The sequence below is a fragment of the Ambystoma mexicanum genome, chromosome 9 (assembly GCF_040938575.1).
Source record: "Ambystoma mexicanum isolate Mex_15411 chromosome 9, UKY_AmexF1_1, whole genome shotgun sequence".
Classification (NCBI taxonomy): Eukaryota; Metazoa; Chordata; class Amphibia; order Caudata; family Ambystomatidae; genus Ambystoma; species Ambystoma mexicanum.
This window is the reverse complement of record NC_090931.1, coordinates 1,048,984,698-1,049,002,378: the sequence shown is the minus strand read 5'-3', so window position 1 is coordinate 1,049,002,378 and position 17,681 is coordinate 1,048,984,698. Positions and strand designations below refer to the sequence as shown.

The 17,681-nt window shown below is 44.4% G+C and overlaps 1 protein-coding gene across 8 annotated transcripts in view; it reads left to right on the top strand.

Moving 5' to 3' along the window:
• Window positions 1-17,681, top strand: part of SLC4A10 (solute carrier family 4 member 10) — a 1,479,043-nt gene that overhangs the window by 995,525 nt on the left and 465,837 nt on the right. For all 8 annotated transcript variants that reach the window (XM_069616332.1, XM_069616329.1, XM_069616333.1 and 5 more), the window contains exon 6: window positions 2,686-2,874. In XM_069616332.1, coding sequence (XP_069472433.1) covers window positions 2,686-2,874 — 189 coding nt within the window. The remainder of the gene's footprint in view (window positions 1-2,685; window positions 2,875-17,681) is intronic.

Genomic DNA, 17,681 nt, shown 5'->3' with positions numbered 1-17,681 from the left:
TTCAAAGATATCACCAGTGGGTTTACCACGTGCATGCTGCACAACCAAATGTGGACAGGGATCCCACGTGTGTGCATTGGTGTTACCAGACACACGTTAATGCCACTGTAACAAATGGTATGTGGTACTACAAAGTACACATTGGAAATCTACATACTGTAACACTGGAATGTTTGGAATCCATGGAGGGAGTAGTTTTCTGGGCATTTTATTTTGCCAGCCCTTTTCATTTTGATGGCAATGTGCAGTCATGCAAAGTCTGCATAGTGTACGACTTATGCAAAGTTCACTTTTTAATCGTATTTTCTGCATATAATATATCAAATGCGTGGTAGGTTATTTGTACATTGTCAATAGTGAAGCTTGAAAGTTTTCATTTTTTTAGAAACAAAATACATGACTTTGTAGCCATACTGCTTGTGCGTGTTGACCCTGCATATAAAGATGCCATGAATATGGAAAACACGAAAGAGATGACGGGCTCGGGCAAAGAAAGCCAGCACGTGAGGTGTAATCCCATTTCCAGTAGTCCTTCTGCCGCATTTGGATGAGGGGCATTTAACCGGTGTTCATCCAGCCACGTTACCAGAGAAGCCACAAGAGTGTATCACGATATTGATTTTGTGGTTAGATTGATGGTACGGCCATGTGGAGGCAGGCATTTGGCACTATCAGATAAAAGAGGCATAATGCTTTTCCACCACCTCCGTTTACCGTGCTGCCCTATTTCGGAGCAATGACGCGGGGGAGCAGGGGCACAGAGTCGAGATGAGTATGTCCAGTACGCTGTTTTTTGGCGCAGTGCTTGGGGCATCGGCCGGTTTGGCGCAGCGGTTTTGGTGCAGGTCCCCTGCATGGAGCGTGCAATCAGAGTGCAGCTCCAGGTACTGAGCGGATACTGTTTGTTTAACTATACCGTCAATCAAAGCACTGCACTTCCCGTGCTTTGGTTGACAAAATATTGAAGTAAAACATACGTTTCTTGGTAGGCAGGTCCTTGCACCCTGCTAGCCGCGGTCAACAAGACACTCATAAAAGTGTCCTGCTCTAAAAGCGCAGCGCCAAAACAGTCGGCACTAAAAGCGCTGCGCTGGAATGTCCGGCTTTGTAGATTTCCATGCAGGCGTGCAACAAATGGATTGCTATGGAATACACTTTGGTATACACCTGGTGAGAACGAGGCCGATTCCATAAGATTCCATTAGTACATGACTCCTGCAAACTGTATTTATATGCAGTGTCTACTTTTTCTTGAGAATGAGAAGAAAAGGAAAGACTAAAGGTGAGTTTTCCTCACTTTTACTCTTCACCTTCACCTCACAAATGTTGTGAATGTCGGATAAATTGCTTGCAGGGAATGGCACAGCATATACATTCTAATGTAGGTTGGCCCCTGCATACAGTTTACACTTGTTATATATCGAGGCTTTATATTTCAGTGCAGTTTAGCGTTAAGCAATATAACCAGGCAGGGGGTCATTACCGGTCAGGTAATGCTCTGGGGCATAAGTTACAAGCCTGAGCGAGGCGAGGGCTTCAACGTTAGCCCCAGGGCATTTCCTGATAATTAATGCCCCCTTCAAGGGTTATATTGCTATTAGTACCTTGGCACGTTGCAACAGGGTACTTATGGTGTGTGGTTTTATCTCAAGTTGAGAAATGGTGTTTTGCCATTTCTCATCTTAAGATAAAACTACAAATTGAGATGGCTGCCATGAATCAGGGGCTGGGGTACTACATGTAGTCCCTTCTCACTTTCCATGCTGCCCATTCCCGTGACTAGGACTTGCCAAGAACACCTGCGAGGGTCAAGGCAGTGCAAGTTAAGTGGGCCGGGTTGGGGAGATTGTATATGTGGAAAACGGGGTTGTGGGAAGGGGAAGCCGATGCATGAGCGCACTTACCTAATTCCCGCCGAGGGAAGATGGCAGCCTCCTGCTCTGAGGTGGCTCTGGACGGCGTCTATACCATGTGGTAAAGGCCCCTTTCAGAGACTCCCCATTGGCTGGGAGGCCGCCACACAGCCCTCGCTGTGTACTAATAATTGTTAATTTTATGTCATGTAAGTAGCAAAATGTGCTTAGCAAACGTGATGTGTGCTCTCTAACTGAAACATGTATTTTTTCATATTTGGGGGATTCCTGTGACCCATATTTTCCTGTGTTGTTTGATCAGCACAACTTTGAAAATATTGGAATATACTAATTTAAATATAAAAATATTCTGTTAGGTCCATCAACTAAACATCACTAAAAGGTTTTGATGTGCAAACATGTTTTAAGGAAAGTTGTCAGTGCCAGAAGCCCCTAAGGATGACCTTAAATGGAAGGATAACTCTAAATAGGTAATTTCAGCTGATCAACAAAAGAAACACGATTGGGTAGGTCTGAATGTTTTTTTCATATTTTGTGGTCCATTCTTTATCTTCAAGAAAAGGAAGCATTTCCTATTGTGTATTGGCAGACACTAACATCTCCGTTTACAATCGAGTTCTTTGTTTCTCCATCTAGAAATGCTGGCACTTGATGCCTACTTGTTGAAAAGCCCAAAGTGTTCAAAATGTATTTATGTTTGCAATCCTTTCGGGCATCATTAGCATTTTGCTTTAGCAGATGTTGTTTGTTGCAAATAATGTAAGATATGTATTCAGAAACATGTGTTTTTAATTGTTTGCTTGTTTAACAGATATGATCCTGGATCAGCAGGTGACTTCTGGGCAACTCAGTGAAGATGTTCGTCAGAGAGTACACGAAGCTTTAATGAAGCAACATCACCACCAAAATCAGAAGAAATTAAGCAATCGGATTCCTATCGTGCGATCCTTTGCTGATATTGGAAAAAAGCAGTCGGAACCCCACTCCATGGACAAAAATGGTAAACCTGTTACTATGTCTGCCAAAACTAAAAATTATGTAACTGAAGCCCTATGGTCATGAGAAAGATTTGTGCGCAGTTTGCTTAAAAGTAACACTCTGACCGCGATGCAGTTATTGTAGAATGTCACGTGTCACACTGACACAGAGCCCCAGGTAGGCAGGCAGCCTGAATTTCAGTGTATGATTGTGGCTGTGGATAGGGAGGGGTGGGCAACCAAGGCGCATCCAATTGTTTTGCCAAAGCCATTCCGAAAAGGGTGGGTCTACAGTCATCGTCTGAAAGCCATGGAGTCCTCTGTATTGGTGCGTGGGAACTGGGGAGCAAGCAGTGTGGGGGATCCTTGCCGATGGCATTTGGGCCTCAAGCTCCATTTCCTGTAAAGCAACATATTTTCAATGTAGTAATATTTTGATTGGAAGGTAATGGGGATGTTTTTCGGGCAACCCATCAATGATGCACTCTGAGCATTTTCCTGAAGAATCATTTCTGTAAGACAGTGTATTTTATTGTTTGTTTTCAATAATTTAGTTCTCTTCTATGTAGTGCCAAGTCACCCCCAGTTGCCATTTCAGAGCACATTTGAACGAACCTATATATTTGGCCCATGAAAATATGTTGATAAAGAAGAAGGTGTTATGGGTTGAGATTTTGCAATATTAACACATTCAGCAGAGGCGGAGAGAAGGTGACTTCTATCTCTCCGTAAGGTAAAGGTATAATATACGCTGTGGCCTGAGATCAGCTCGAGTGTGTGCTCGAACGATAAGACCGGCTCTTTTTCCAGGTTCTTTGCTGTGTTCAAAGATGCCATCTTCACTGAAAGGAATGGTTAAACAGTTTGATTTTCAAGATATTTCAGAAGATAAAGGCGCCCCTTTAGGTGGTAGCGGATGGATATCTTGGGGGTTTGCGTGACCACTTTGTGACCCACACTAGCCTTTGTATAGCAGATAGTGCTAGTCAGCCCAAAGATGATCGAAACCTGGGCCGGTTTCGAGGGGGGGGGGGGGGCGTCCCAAGGGATAAACCCACTGACCCACCCTCTGCGTTTATGTGTGTTACGCTGTCTGGAAATGGGTTGATGGGTGGAAACTGTACCACAGGGCCGGTTTTATCACTTTGTCAAGTGCTGTGGGATAGATATATGCAATCCCACTTAGCCCAAATATTTACTGCCCACCAAGAAGAACTACCAACCACCAAGGCAGATTGTAGTTATTTGTAATGGGGTCACACGTGAATTGACTTTTGTTATACATTGATGATTTTAGAACCATGTTCCCCATAATCTTGGAAATATGATATGTATCATTTTAACTTGAATTATGGATGTGAATTATCTGAGTATTTGTAAAATGGAAGTCCCTGGTGGGTACATAAGTAAGGTATATTGACCTCTGACCTGGCCATCCATTCAGTTGCCAGGGCAAGCTTTGGGAAGTGCTCCCACCAGAGCCCACGAATCAATAGGCTGTAGAACATTATTATAAACTCATTTTTAGTACACATTTACAAGAAACATGAAATACAACATTATGCAGAATTATAGTTCACATTATTTAAACTTTTCGGGCACTGAAGTACAGTTCTGTGCCTAATTGCACCACAAGTGAAACAGTCTTCTACAAACGTGCTCATTCTGAGAATATCTTGGCAACTGAACTCTTGCACCCTTAGCCCACACACCTCTGTCCCCACCAAGGGTGAGACACATGCAAAGGAGTCAGTGACATGATGGCAAACTTGACTCTCAGCATTGGCCTAGGGGAAAATCACGTGAAATGTTCAACACTTATTTGATTCGATCGCAGTTGTGATAAGTACTTCCGGCCGTGATAAAAAAGACAACTTTTGAAAGGCAAACCTTTTTATGGCATACATTTAACAAAGCTGCACAACAATGTGTTATACCACAGACAACCTAGTAACCTACACTAATTGATGCTCAGGGATGGGTAAACGAGCTAGCGGGTGGTCTGGTGTTCTGCTTACTCAGACACCGATGTGCATCCCACAGTAGGCCACATAGTCCCTAACAGTCCTTCAAAGTCTCACACAACTGGACCCTGTAAGACTGAAGTCCCTTCTTACATCAGATTGTGTTCTCTACAATAAGTCTATGGGCCTCATTACGGGTCCGCCGGCGGTAGCTGTGCTGGTTAAACCGGCAGGTTGCCACCAGACCTGTAAAATATTACTGGCGCCTGACTTCCCGTTGCCACTGGGCTATTCCGAGTCCGGCAGGCAGGAAGTCGTGCACCGGTAATTTTGTAATTCCCACTGAGTCCTATAGGACTCAATGGGAATGGGGAACATGGAAGCACCAGCAACCTTAAAATAACGGTGCCAGTGCTTCCGTGAAACTTTGCTAGTGGGTTCCGTTCCGCCTGCCAGGTCTGACCCTGGTGGGCAGGTGGGACGGCTCCCACCCGCAGAGTCGTACAATGCCAGTCTGGTAACAATGGTGCTGGTAGGCTTACCAGCACCGTTGTTACCAGACCAGCATGGTTGTAATGAGGCCCTATGTCTTTACTATTGTTCCGAATATCGTGCCACCTAGTGCCAGTGATAGCCATTCCGGCACTTCACTTCCCTGTGTATATATATATATATTTTTTCACCAGGCTTCAGGTATGTAATGGGCTCAAAGCGCTTTGAAACACATAGGCCCTCATTCCGAGGTTGGTGCTAGCACCAATACCGGTACCGCCACCGACTTGGTGGTATGGGGATTTACCGGTCTATTCCTACCTTTGCGGGACCGGTAAGTCCCCATTTGAAAAGCCATTCCCCGTTCCCATTTGAGCTCCCACAGGGCACAATGGGAAGGGGGAAGGCGTCAATAACGGTACCGCAAATTGCGGTACTGTTATTGACCCCGGTATCCCTTTGCGGGTTCTGTCCATAACGGGTAAAACCAGGCGTTATGGACGGGACCCGCAAAGGGACCTCAGAATAGGGCGCAAAGGGATTACCCGTACCAGTGTTATTACCGGTGCCCGGTATCCCTTTGCTCCCAGGTCGTAATGACCCCCATAGTGTATAGGCGCTATGTAAATAAACGATCATATCATATCAAAGCAAACAGCGTACAGATTCTAACCTTTAGATGGATGGTTGAATTGTATAGAACGACTGTAAAATAAGTATGTAATTTTAATCAGCTGTACATACTGATAGATATTTACTTTGATTATTCTGGGTGTTGCACTATTTTATGCATACTCCGGCAGAGGATGTAGAAATATGGTGATCAGGCTCTCCTTTTAGAAATGACATGAGTTGAACCTCATTCCTTAGATCCAGAAATACTTAATGATGTGGGCTGTGTCTCTGAGAAGAATGCAGTGCCTATATTAGACGTGAAACATGTTTTCAGACTATGGGGCTCATTAGTAGTTTGGCGGTAGCCTTGCCGGTAAAACAGGCAGGCTGCTGCCAAACTTCCGAAAATGTCTGGCACCCGCGAATGGGCAATGACCGGGGTATTCCAGCCCCGCCAGACCCGGTAATTGCCCTTTCGCGGGTGCCTGAATCGGGAGATCCCCATTCCCATTTCAGCCCCATAGGTCAGGCCTGGCGGAATGAAAGGCACCCGCAAGCACAACTCAGAGTTTGCCGGTCCAGATACAACGGTTGGATCCGGACCGGCAAGCTCGTAATGAGGCCCAGTGACATAAGAGTGGGTGGGAAATGCACATAAAGAACTACAGCAGCACACAATGGAGGAGGGTGCAGTTGTTGGGCACACCTAAAGTTAAGAGTGACACTTTAGTAAATATGACATTGAGAAGACAGTCAGTGTTGCGCTGTTTGTGGGAGTGTGCATGATCAAAGAATAAGTTCAGCTGAGGACAGAGAGAGTAGTAGGATGCCGCTCAGGTCCTGAAGCAAAGATACTGCGTCAAAGGTCTTCGAGAACAGTTTGAGGACGCGGTGTAGGAGTGTTATCTTCGACAAACGGAAGATAAAGAAAGCGATATGTGATGAGGTGAAGCAAGGGGAGTGGGTGGCTCAAGGTGGATCAGAACAGTAAGGAAGCACTGGATGCTGCAACGCCAGAACAAGGCAAATGTGTTGGACCAGACATGTAGGTTGACATGGTGAGGTGGGAGGCCGCCAGGATTCATGGAGTTAGAGGGGCCTTACCTATGTATGGATCACTAAAGCTGTGATGAAGGATGGTCCTCACAGCAACGGGGGCCATCATGGCCCTCCCATGCCTGAACATGGCAAGACAGGGAAGGATATGGCCCTTAGAAGGAGGCCCTTTGAGGGGGCTGGCGTTTGCCTTTCGGATCTGGCTGTAGCCTACAAGATGTAAGCCATGCCCAACTAACCAGGCAGCATGCTCCGGTCACATGGGCTGATCAAGTCAGCTGATTTTGCTCGCTGCACTGAGCGGCCATCATGGAACTCCTCGTCAGCAATGCATCATCAAGGCAAGGTACGGGTGGAGCAGGGATGCACTCTCCAGCTACGAAGTGATAGTGAAAAAAAATGGTGCTGAGAAGTGGCCCACCTTTAGTAGTCGCCCTGTGAGGGGGCCGGCATTCGCCCTCCGGCTCCGGCGGTAGCCTGCAAGATGTAAGCCATGCCTGAAAAACCAGGCAGGAGGCTCCGGTCACATGAGCTGATCAAGTCAGCTGATTTCACTCGCTGCGAAGCAGCCATCACGGAACTCTTTGCCGGCAAAGCATCATCAAGGGAAGGTGCAGGTGGAGCAGCGATGCTCTCCCCAGCTACGGAGTGATGGTGAAAAGAAAATACTTTACCCAAATACTTTGTAGAAGCTCCTTGAAGCAATGCCAACCTATAACTGTTCCCTTCGAAGAAGACCGTTTACGAAATAACCAATGCAGCCAAACATGGCAACATCCAGAATCAATGCACCCGGCAAACCCTTCTCAGTCTGACACTAACAGTCGCTGTTGAAACAGAGAGACAAGGAAGGCTCTCCGATTAATATTTTGGGGGCGGCAGACTCCATGACATATTCATTATTTCCAATGTCCAAAATCACATATGTTCCTACATTTTTAGTTTCACCTTCACCTAGAGTTTGACATATATAGAAGTTGCCGAAGAAGGCCCCAGGTTGTTTGATCACTGCAACAGAAGGATACAGATCATGTATTTTCTGCATCTGCCATAAAAGCTAGTGTTGTAGAGCCAACAAAAACAGAGTCCAGCAAACAAAGCTTTGTTCTAAATGAACATGTATTCTTGGGTTGCTATAACGCCTCTATGTTTGAGCACAGTTTAAGTGCATTGCTCTGTCAAATGACTGAAAAGAGCTATAGCCAATAATCATAAGGGATTGTACAAAAGTGCCTTATTTTTATTTGTAATATTGTTCCACTTGTTGCCCTCTTCTTTACCCTTCCACAAGTTGCCGCCAAAGAAAGCCTGTACTGTGGAGAAAAGCTATCTGGATTTAACAATCAATTATTAGAATGTGTGCAATGTAGGTGCAACTGGAGACATTTTAAACGTCACCATTGTAAATATACATTTCTAGCACTAATCTCTGGCTGCATGCAGTTCTAAAAGAACATAAATTAGGAAAGGCTGAAAGAAAGAGCCCAGTCTTTAAATCTTTAGGGAAAACCACGTAAACAGTTATGGATCTGAGAGTGAAAGGAAGAGAATGTCAGGGTGTTTGTGCCAGAAAAATACGAAGTGACCACTGATCCTACACCTCCAGAAGTGTGATGTTTTAAGATGAAGCTTGACAGATGATCTATGGGCACTCTGGGGACAGTAGTGGGTAATCAGAGATGGGAAAATCAACTGGGGGCATGCCCATTAAATGCATTTATGGGGCAAGCATATCGTTTAAAATCGATCTTCTGCTTGATAGGTAGCCAGTGTAGGGCAGAAAGAACAGCGGGAATATGGGCAACTAGTTTGAGCAAACACTGATGCTGTTTATCTTTCGGATTACTGCCCAATGGGCCTCATTACGACCCCGGCAGTCCATGCCGGGGTCCGCCATGGTGAATGGCGGAATTACCGCCCCATTCCAAGGTTGGCAAGGCGGTAATTCCCCATTCACCATGGCCCCTTCCCCATTCCCATTTTTGGCCCATAGGGCTCAATGGGAATGGGGAAGGCGCTAATTACGGCACCGTAAATTACGGTGCCGTAATTAGCTCCTAGGTCCCTTTGCGGGTTGGTTTTTTAACGTCTGCTAAAAGCAGGCGTTAAAGTGCAACCCGCAAAGGGACCTCGTAATCAGGCGATAAGGGTTTAACGGCGCCGACACCTTTTACGGCGCCGTTAACCCCTTAATGCCTGGGTTGTAATGAGGCCCAATATCTAATCTTCTTAAGTGGCAAAATTACGTGACAATGCAGCAGCATTTCATCTTTCAACCTGCCTTGGCTCACATGATCTTTCGAACCCTTTGCAAGTAGGTTTCTGACTAACCAGAGAAACTGAATCAGTCCTTTTTCAGTCCTGGACAACCTTTGCTTTTAGTTGGACTTAGGGAATATGGCTGCCCTGATCCTCTTAGATCTCTCTGGCCACTCAATGCCGTCATTCAATCGTGCCATTATATGACAATGTTTATAGGATTTTTGGAGTAATTCATGTGCACCTAATTGGTTAGCGTCTGTTTTGACTGTGCAGACTTCCACTCTGTTCCTGCCTCCATTAGGTCTGACTTCATGTTGGTCCACTGCTGGACTCCACAGAGACATTCACTCACTCCACTATTGCTTCATGTTTACATCCACCTCTGCTGCAGGTAAATTGAGTGTGGCTTTGACATTCATAATTATGCTGTCAATACGCAGCTTCTTATAAAACTATCTGACATCCGATTGTCTTCCAATATGTCTGCAATGAATTCTTAAATGAATAACAAGTAAGATTTTGATTGTTGAACCTCAACCACTTCTCTGGTTTTCCACCTTTTGGCGCAGGGAAATGTGCACCTGTTCTTTGACAGTAGTTCAAGTGAGAAATCTTTGCGTCTGACTGGATAGTGATATGTCCATGGCTCCTTAAATTGCTGTGGAGGTTCAAAATGGCGTTTGCCATTTAATAACATTAAAGCTGATACTCCCCTTGCTTGACTGAGAATAAGAGAGCTCGGTTATCCTAGCATTAGTAATACCAAGAATTGATTATACTAGTAGCCTTCATTTGAGTCTCCAAGCAATGATGATACAGCATTTACAATGTCTCAGAAATGCTGCAAAGTATATATAAGAGGCATAAGACCTAGGAATCACAATACACCATCTCTCAAAGCTCTGTGCTGGTTTCCTGTCTCATCCAGAATTGAGTTCAGAATATGGTGTATAGCTCACAGAACATTTCATTACCGGGGCCTACTATTATCTCTGGTAAGCTACGCACTACGCTCGAAACATGACATAGGGCCTCATTACGACCCTGGCGGAAGACCATGGTGCTATTAGCACCATGGTCCATGCCGGTAAGTTACCGACTCCGCCATGGAGAAAGGGGGAATTACCACCCATTACAAGGTTGGCGGGGCGGTAATTCCCCCTTCCTCCATGGCCCTTCCCCATTCCCATTTTTGCCCCATAGGGCTCAATGGGAATGGGGAAGGCGCCGACCTTAACGGCTGGTGTAGACCAGCCGTTAAAGTAGGGACCCGCAAAGGGACCTCGTAATTAGGCGCTAATAGGTTAACGGCGCTGCAGCCTTTTACGGCGCCGTTAACCCATTAGCGCCTGGGTCATAATGAGGCCCATAATCTATATTCAAACGTTGTATGTTTGAACCAATATCCTTCAAGGTGCCTTCTGGAGGATGACCTTTCATCTACCTCCCTTCATCTCCTTTTCTAAAATGTTAATTAAAATGTAAGATTCTTCCGTTTGTTAAACACTATGGGTGTTAGCTTGTCAATCAGTATATGGTTCATTATGCGAGATATACCAGTGCCAAGAGGTGTTGAATGCATGCTCTAGAAATACCTCCAAATACCACATAACAAAGCACTGTTCATTCTGGTGTTTCTGACCCGATGTGGTCATGCTCCACTTTCTTGAGGAGGCAGCATTCAGGAATACCTCCAGGAATTTAAGTGATAGAGAGAGGAACTGTTCATGTGCAAACGTGCTCAATCATATTACTGCATCCTTGTTAGAGTTCCATTTATGTGTTGGAGTATATGTTTATAATTTAAACGTGTGCTTTAACAAATAGCAATAGTCAGATTCAAGAGTGCAAAATAATGTCAGGTAACATTAGTACCCAAGCATTTCGATCTCTTGGGTGTAAAACAAGGCGCGGCAAATCCTTGCACCAGCACCCTAATTTCAAAACATCATGTGCATCTTGAACCAAGGTCTTTCAAAATATGTTTTGAAAGTGTACCTAATGTTCCAGAAAAATGAAGTGATAGCTGGATGACTACCAACACTAAGACACACGCAGTAACAGACTTGAGTACTGTTAACTTCAAGAGACTATTTAGTTGTCACTGGTCACCATGGGGTTGCTGAAGAATCGGTTCTGACATCAAAACAGTTGTTTAGAGGACCAGAGTTAATGACATAGGAAACAATATTATTACCAGTTTACTCCCACCAAAGGATGCAGGTGTGACAGATGAGGACACGTCTGGGGTCATTGGCTGCCAGTGAAGGACATGTTAACCAGATTATACAGTCAAAAACCTTGGTTTACTGAAAGACCTTGACCATCTCAGAGTAGAATGAATGTAAAGCTAGAAAATGGGCCATGGTCTGCTTTAGATAAAAGGGCAACTTTGTCCCAGCCTCTTTATTTTCCATAATATGATTTAGGATCAGTCATTCAATAAAGCAGAACTCTAGCAATATACATGTTCAAGGGTCATTGGTGGATTGCACCTCTTATTTGCGAAGCGTGAGAAAAAAAAGAGTTCACTGCAGTGAGATACACTCTGTTGGAAAACATACATCCAACTCCTAGTAAATTGCATAGAAAACTTTTATTTATTCAAAAGATGTGTTCAACCTTTCCTCCTTTTTTTTTAATACAAACAATAGAGTTGGATGTATTTCTTGTATTTATGACCCACACTTTTATCCACCACAGTAGTTTGTATCAAAACATAGAGGACAATTTAACAATTTCATGAAACAGGCTCAAACATTTTTAAATATAGATATGAACAAATATGAAAGCTCTCAGTTGAGGGAAGGAGTCCAAGCCTTCAGTTAAAGAGTTCCAAGCAATGGTTCATCTGTTTGCTACATGAGCCTTTGTCCGCTGGGGGGTTTTGGCTTCTGTTCCCATCTCCGGTATACTGGGCAGACCAATTTCTGCAGTGCTACTGTTGACAGCATTTCCTCTTATACCTTAGCTTAGGGCCTTCCTAAACGTTCATGCTGCTAGCAGTATGGCACAGTAGCTACAAAGTATTTTCTTTCTAAAAAATGGGACAGATTATGTTCAGTCATGTTTTTCAACATTCAAATGCAGAAAGGACATGGAGGTGGGTATTTCTCTCACACTCATAATTGTGCATCATTTAGGATCTAGGTCTACTAGGCACATTGTCTACATTTTCAATCACTCATTTATATTACAATGGATAGATATGTGCAATAGGCAGGATTCAGTGCTTCTGCAAGATTCTGTGGGATCCCCAGCAATCCAAAACAGCACCTGAAACAACCCCGGGGACCAGGCATGGCTCTGTTAAGTTGGCAAGCATAGCCACCGTATCTTGGTGAAATGTTGTGTTCTGGAAGTGTGGGTTTTGTTTTGGGCTGTAAAAGCAGGAGTGTATAGGGATATGAGCTTTTGGGTATGTTCATGCTCTTTCTTTCCATGGTTATTACTTTTCAGTGTTTCTTGAACACTTTCTGCCCCATTGTGTTTGTTTGTATGTTTGTTATGCCCTCTTTGTCGTCTTTCCTTTTCACCCTTACTTTCCTTCATACACCTGTAAAATAACAACACTGCTTTCCATGCCCCTTCATCTTTTCCCCTTTGTGTCACCCAAAAAAGTTTAGCAAAGCAAAAGAACGGCCCTTTTACGATTTGTATTCCTAATTGTGATTATTTCTCTGTATTTTGTCCTTCTAGGTCCTATGTGACTTCTTACCTTTGTTTCCCTTACTTTGTTTGAGCCAGAACATCCTTGCTGTGTTTTTAGCAACCTTCCATTGTGTGTCAGAGAGACTTATGTGAAGCATGTATGTATCTTTCTCAGTGGCTTGTCTTTGCTGTTTTTGTTTAGTGTTAGTGTGTCCTATAAAAAGAATTGAAATCATGAAGCAGTGTGATGTATTTATTGTGTAGAGGGAGAGATGGAGGAGGAAGACAAGGATTCTCTCTCACTCTAAGTTAATGTTAATAGCCAGGTGGATGGCTTGGAGGAGAATGGTGGGATTTCTTTTGTTGTGGGCTTTGGTAGGTCAGAATCAGGAGACAGACATGGAGACATGATTGTTAGGACTTTCAACCAAGGTTAAAAAAGCCTATGCGTTCTTTAAACCTACAACTCCCACCCTACTCTAAAACAGAACAAGTAAAAAACATCAGGATGTCTGGAGGTCTAAACAGAAATAATGTCCTAGGTCCAGAATCCCAATCTAAACTGTCCGTACCTCTCAAACGTATATAGCAAACAAATCCATGCTTTGGGAACTGCCCAATAAAAGGGATGGCTGCTGGCTTCTGGACCCCATCTCTTTGTCTCATCACCGTATGGCCTTGCCTATGTGTACATTCCAATCATACAGTTCATTTCCTGCTGGAGGGCCATCCCAGGACTCCATTCAGGTCTATTTGTCTTTTTTCCCAATCTAGGTTTCTCACAGTTCTTCACCCTTCACAGAAACTATAGTCTTTCTTGTTCCACCTATTCAGGGTCCTTTCAGTCTCTTCCCGTCTCTGTCCTTCTCACTCCACACACTGGTTTTTATTCCTTCTTTCCCCACTCTGAGGCACTCCTCTTTCTCCCTCTCCACTCTGGGGGTCAATTTCTCCCTCCCAACCCTGGGGCTTTTCAAACCTCTCCGTACTCTGGGACTTTGTGTGTTTCTCTCCACTCTGGTGCCTGTTACTTTCTCTCTCCCCACTCTCAAGCTTCTCGGTTCTTTCCCCAATCTGGTGCTTCACAAATCTTTCCCCACTGCTGGACTTCTAGGTTCTCTCCCTGCTCTGGGGCTTCTTGGTTCTCTCCCCACTCTGGGGCTTCTCAGTTCTCTCCCCAATCTGGTGCTTCTCAGTTCTTTCCCCACTGTGAGCTCTCTGTTCTCTCCCCAGTGCAGGCCTTCTCTATTCTATCCCCACTCAGGGGCTTCACGGTTCTCTTCCCACTCAGGGGCTTCTCGGTTCTCTCCCCACTCAGGGGCTTCTCTATTCTCTCCTCACTCAGGGGCTTCTTGGTTCTCTCCCCACTCAGGGGCTTCTCAGGTCTCTCCCCACTACATTGCTTCTCGGTTTTCTCCCCACTGTGGGGCCTTTCTCCATCTTCCTTACTTTGCCTCCCGTCTACCAGTTTAAAATAAATTTATTTTATTATTTTCAAAGTTAATCACAAGTAAACTTGGCACCACAAATACAAATGCCATAACAACAAAGATCAACTTATAACAATCCAAACGTTTCCTCTATCCCCCCTCCCTCTTGGACCCCCGTCTGCTCTGTCAACTCAGTGAAAGATGTAAAAACGGTATCTTGCACCAAATCTCCCACAGTGGCCACTCCACTAGCCTTCCAGTGCCTACGAATAGTCAATCTCGCCTGTGGCGTAGCTGTAACTATTGCTACAAACGCTATCTGTTCAGACACTGGGTCATTTAATCCCATCACGGCCAAGGCTCTGTTACATATCTTCAAACCCAAAGACACCAAAAGCGATCACTGACCAGCCTGAGGTCTCCTGAGCCACAAAGCCTCCTTTAAATAATAACGCCTTTCAGTGACTTGTAACATCCGCGTGTCAGGAGTAGGGTCGTCCGCAAGCCAATCTACTACAAATTGCAGCTGTCCTGCTTTATAATACAAATCAAGGTTTGGGACCCTAATACCCCCCTCTTTATACGGCCTGTATAGTGCAATTCTATTGCTCCCATTTTTCCGCAGGAAGCCGATGCAGACACCTTCTAAGGTCCTAAAGAAAGGCCTTGTGATGTAGAACGGAGCAGTCACAAAAAGGTGTAACAACCTGGGCAACACCACCATTTTCAACAGGGCCACCTTTTCCATCATAGAAAGGGGTAGTTTGGTCCAGAACTTCATGCAGCTTTTAATACCCTCCAAGGACTGTAGCATATTGTGTCTATGTTCAACCGATGGGTCGTGATACTCCGCTCCACATAGACCAGCTATCGGGAATAATGTTGACTTATCTGAACTAATGGTAATCCCAGGCAGCTTCTTGAAGAGTGTCAAGGCCTCCAGTAGCAACTCCAAATTATCCTCCGGCTTCTGAATATATAGGAGTGTATCATCCGCATATAAGGATATCAAGTGTCTAACTCCATCTATTTTGAAACCCGCCTCTCGATATTCTACCGTTATATATTGGGCAATAGGTTCCATGGCAAGCACATACAGCAACGGAGACAATGGCCAGCCCTGCCTCGTCCCCTTTTCTAGTTCCCATGCCTCTGATATACATCTGCCTGCCTTAACACGAGCCATCGGCCTCGTTTACACCAGCCTCACCCACCTAATATATTCTTGTCAAAGCCAAACCTGCGAATTGTAGCGTACAGCCAGTCCCACCTCACTGAGTCAAATGCTTTTACTGCATCCAGCATTGCTATAGCACATGGCACATCCCAGGATGCAGTCCGATCTATTACATGATGCAACCGCTCCAGGTTCCAGGACATGCTGCATCCTGGAATGTACCCAGTTTGACTCGGCTGAACTAGCTTGCAAATCACTTTTAATGATCCTTCCTGCTTTGTACCCCTACTTAATCAGGAACCGCATCAAAGCAGTGTGTTGAAACGTTAAGGTAATCCCTACCCTGTTTCCAAACTAGTTTCCTCCTATTTGCTGCTGCCTTGTAGTCTCTGTTTTTTCTTCCACTCCTTCCTGTTCTCAACTCTGTATTACAGGGTTCTCAGATCTCTGTTTCTAGCATTCTCATGGATCATCTACTCATGAGTTCATATTCCCAGCCTCCTCTATGAGCCTGCTACTGGATCCACAACTCAGCTGTTATAAGGGTTTCCCTATGGTTATTTTCCCCTTCATCGTTAGGAGGTTCCTGACAGACGCCAACCTCCCCATTGTTGTATACCTTTAAAGGCAGGGTGGTGGCAAGATAGGATCACCATTTCTACATATCTCTTGCCTAAACCAGCACTGCGTACCAGTCAAAGCACAGAGATCCCACACCAACGGTCCAGTACAAGAACCCAGGTGAGCCCGGATCCTGACAAGTTGTCAGAGTGCCTGCAGTCTTTACATCTACTCTGTGCCACTGAACAGCAAGAGCATCAGATCAGGATGGGAAATGCAGCAACTCACAGGTGTCCACTTTGATTTTGCCATGGAGTTTTCTGAAAGGGGTCTCTGATTAGCAGACCAACCTTTCTGAGAACAAATTACCCAAATAATGTTGTTATTTAATGGAAATCAAAAAAGCTAAGGCTTTCACACCTTCTCCAGATGTCGATTCATCAAAGACCCTCACATTCATAGCTGCTGTCTTATCTAGGTTATGTCATCTATTTGACAATCCCAGAACACTTGTTGACACTCCCAGAAAACACTGTGGCAAACCTTCAACAGTGACTGGGCAAACGAGATCATATCATGCCAGCACTTTGACTACAACACTAGCAGCCCACCAGATCATTCAAAATACTCTTCATAGTTCTGTGCCCTTTAAATGGAAGGGAATCAGAATTTATAGTAAGAAAAATCACACCTTACCACCTAACAGGGCCATCAAGATGCAGCAATGATGTATGTGCTTTATGAGGAAATGCCATGGGTGCTCATTGTTTGCAATCATGATCAGAAAACATGTGAATATTTGCCAAAATATTCCCAGACTACAGCACCACCTAGTTTCTTTAAAAACTCTTAAGAGCAGGCTTTTTGACAACCTTCAAGTCACCCTCTAGGGAAGGATCTATCAAACCAAATCATTAAAAAAAATCCATAACCAAATGACAATAGAAACAATGAAATCCATGCAGGGTTATTGGGTTAGCCAGGCTGAGAGACAACGGTGGAGGGGGAGGATAGCATTTTTTGATGCCACTTATCATCTGACATTGGCCAATAGGAGTTTAGGCCTGGGCTAAATACAGAGCTCACAGTGGCCCAGGACCGGCCTGACTGAAATTCTTTAGATTCTTGGTTTTCTGGAGAAGAGTAGACTGTTGTGACTAGGTTCTCAATCCCAAAGGAAGGTTAATAAAATGGTGACAATTATTTCCTGCTCAATAATATGATTAGGTTGTTTGTAATGATAAAATAGAACGCATTGTAAATAATGTTGTTTTGCATATATTTAAATTATTGAGGCTTTTTCTTGCTTTGAAAGTCGACAAAAAAAAATAGTCCTAGTTGTAATATCTTACCCAGCAGTCGTTATAGGGTAGTCTGCTGGGTAAGATATTACAAATAGGACTATTCAACTGTAAATGATCCTGCCACTCTCTATGCTCTACACCATGTCTTAGGACACAAAACCAACTCCGAAACAACAGAGGCCAATAAAAGGAACACCACCACCTGAAGGCATTTGTATCTACTCTTGTTTTTCCTAATCACCTCATGGACCCAGCACAGAGGTACCAACATAACTTTCCACGCTTGCCTTAACACTACTGAATTCTAGACAACACAGA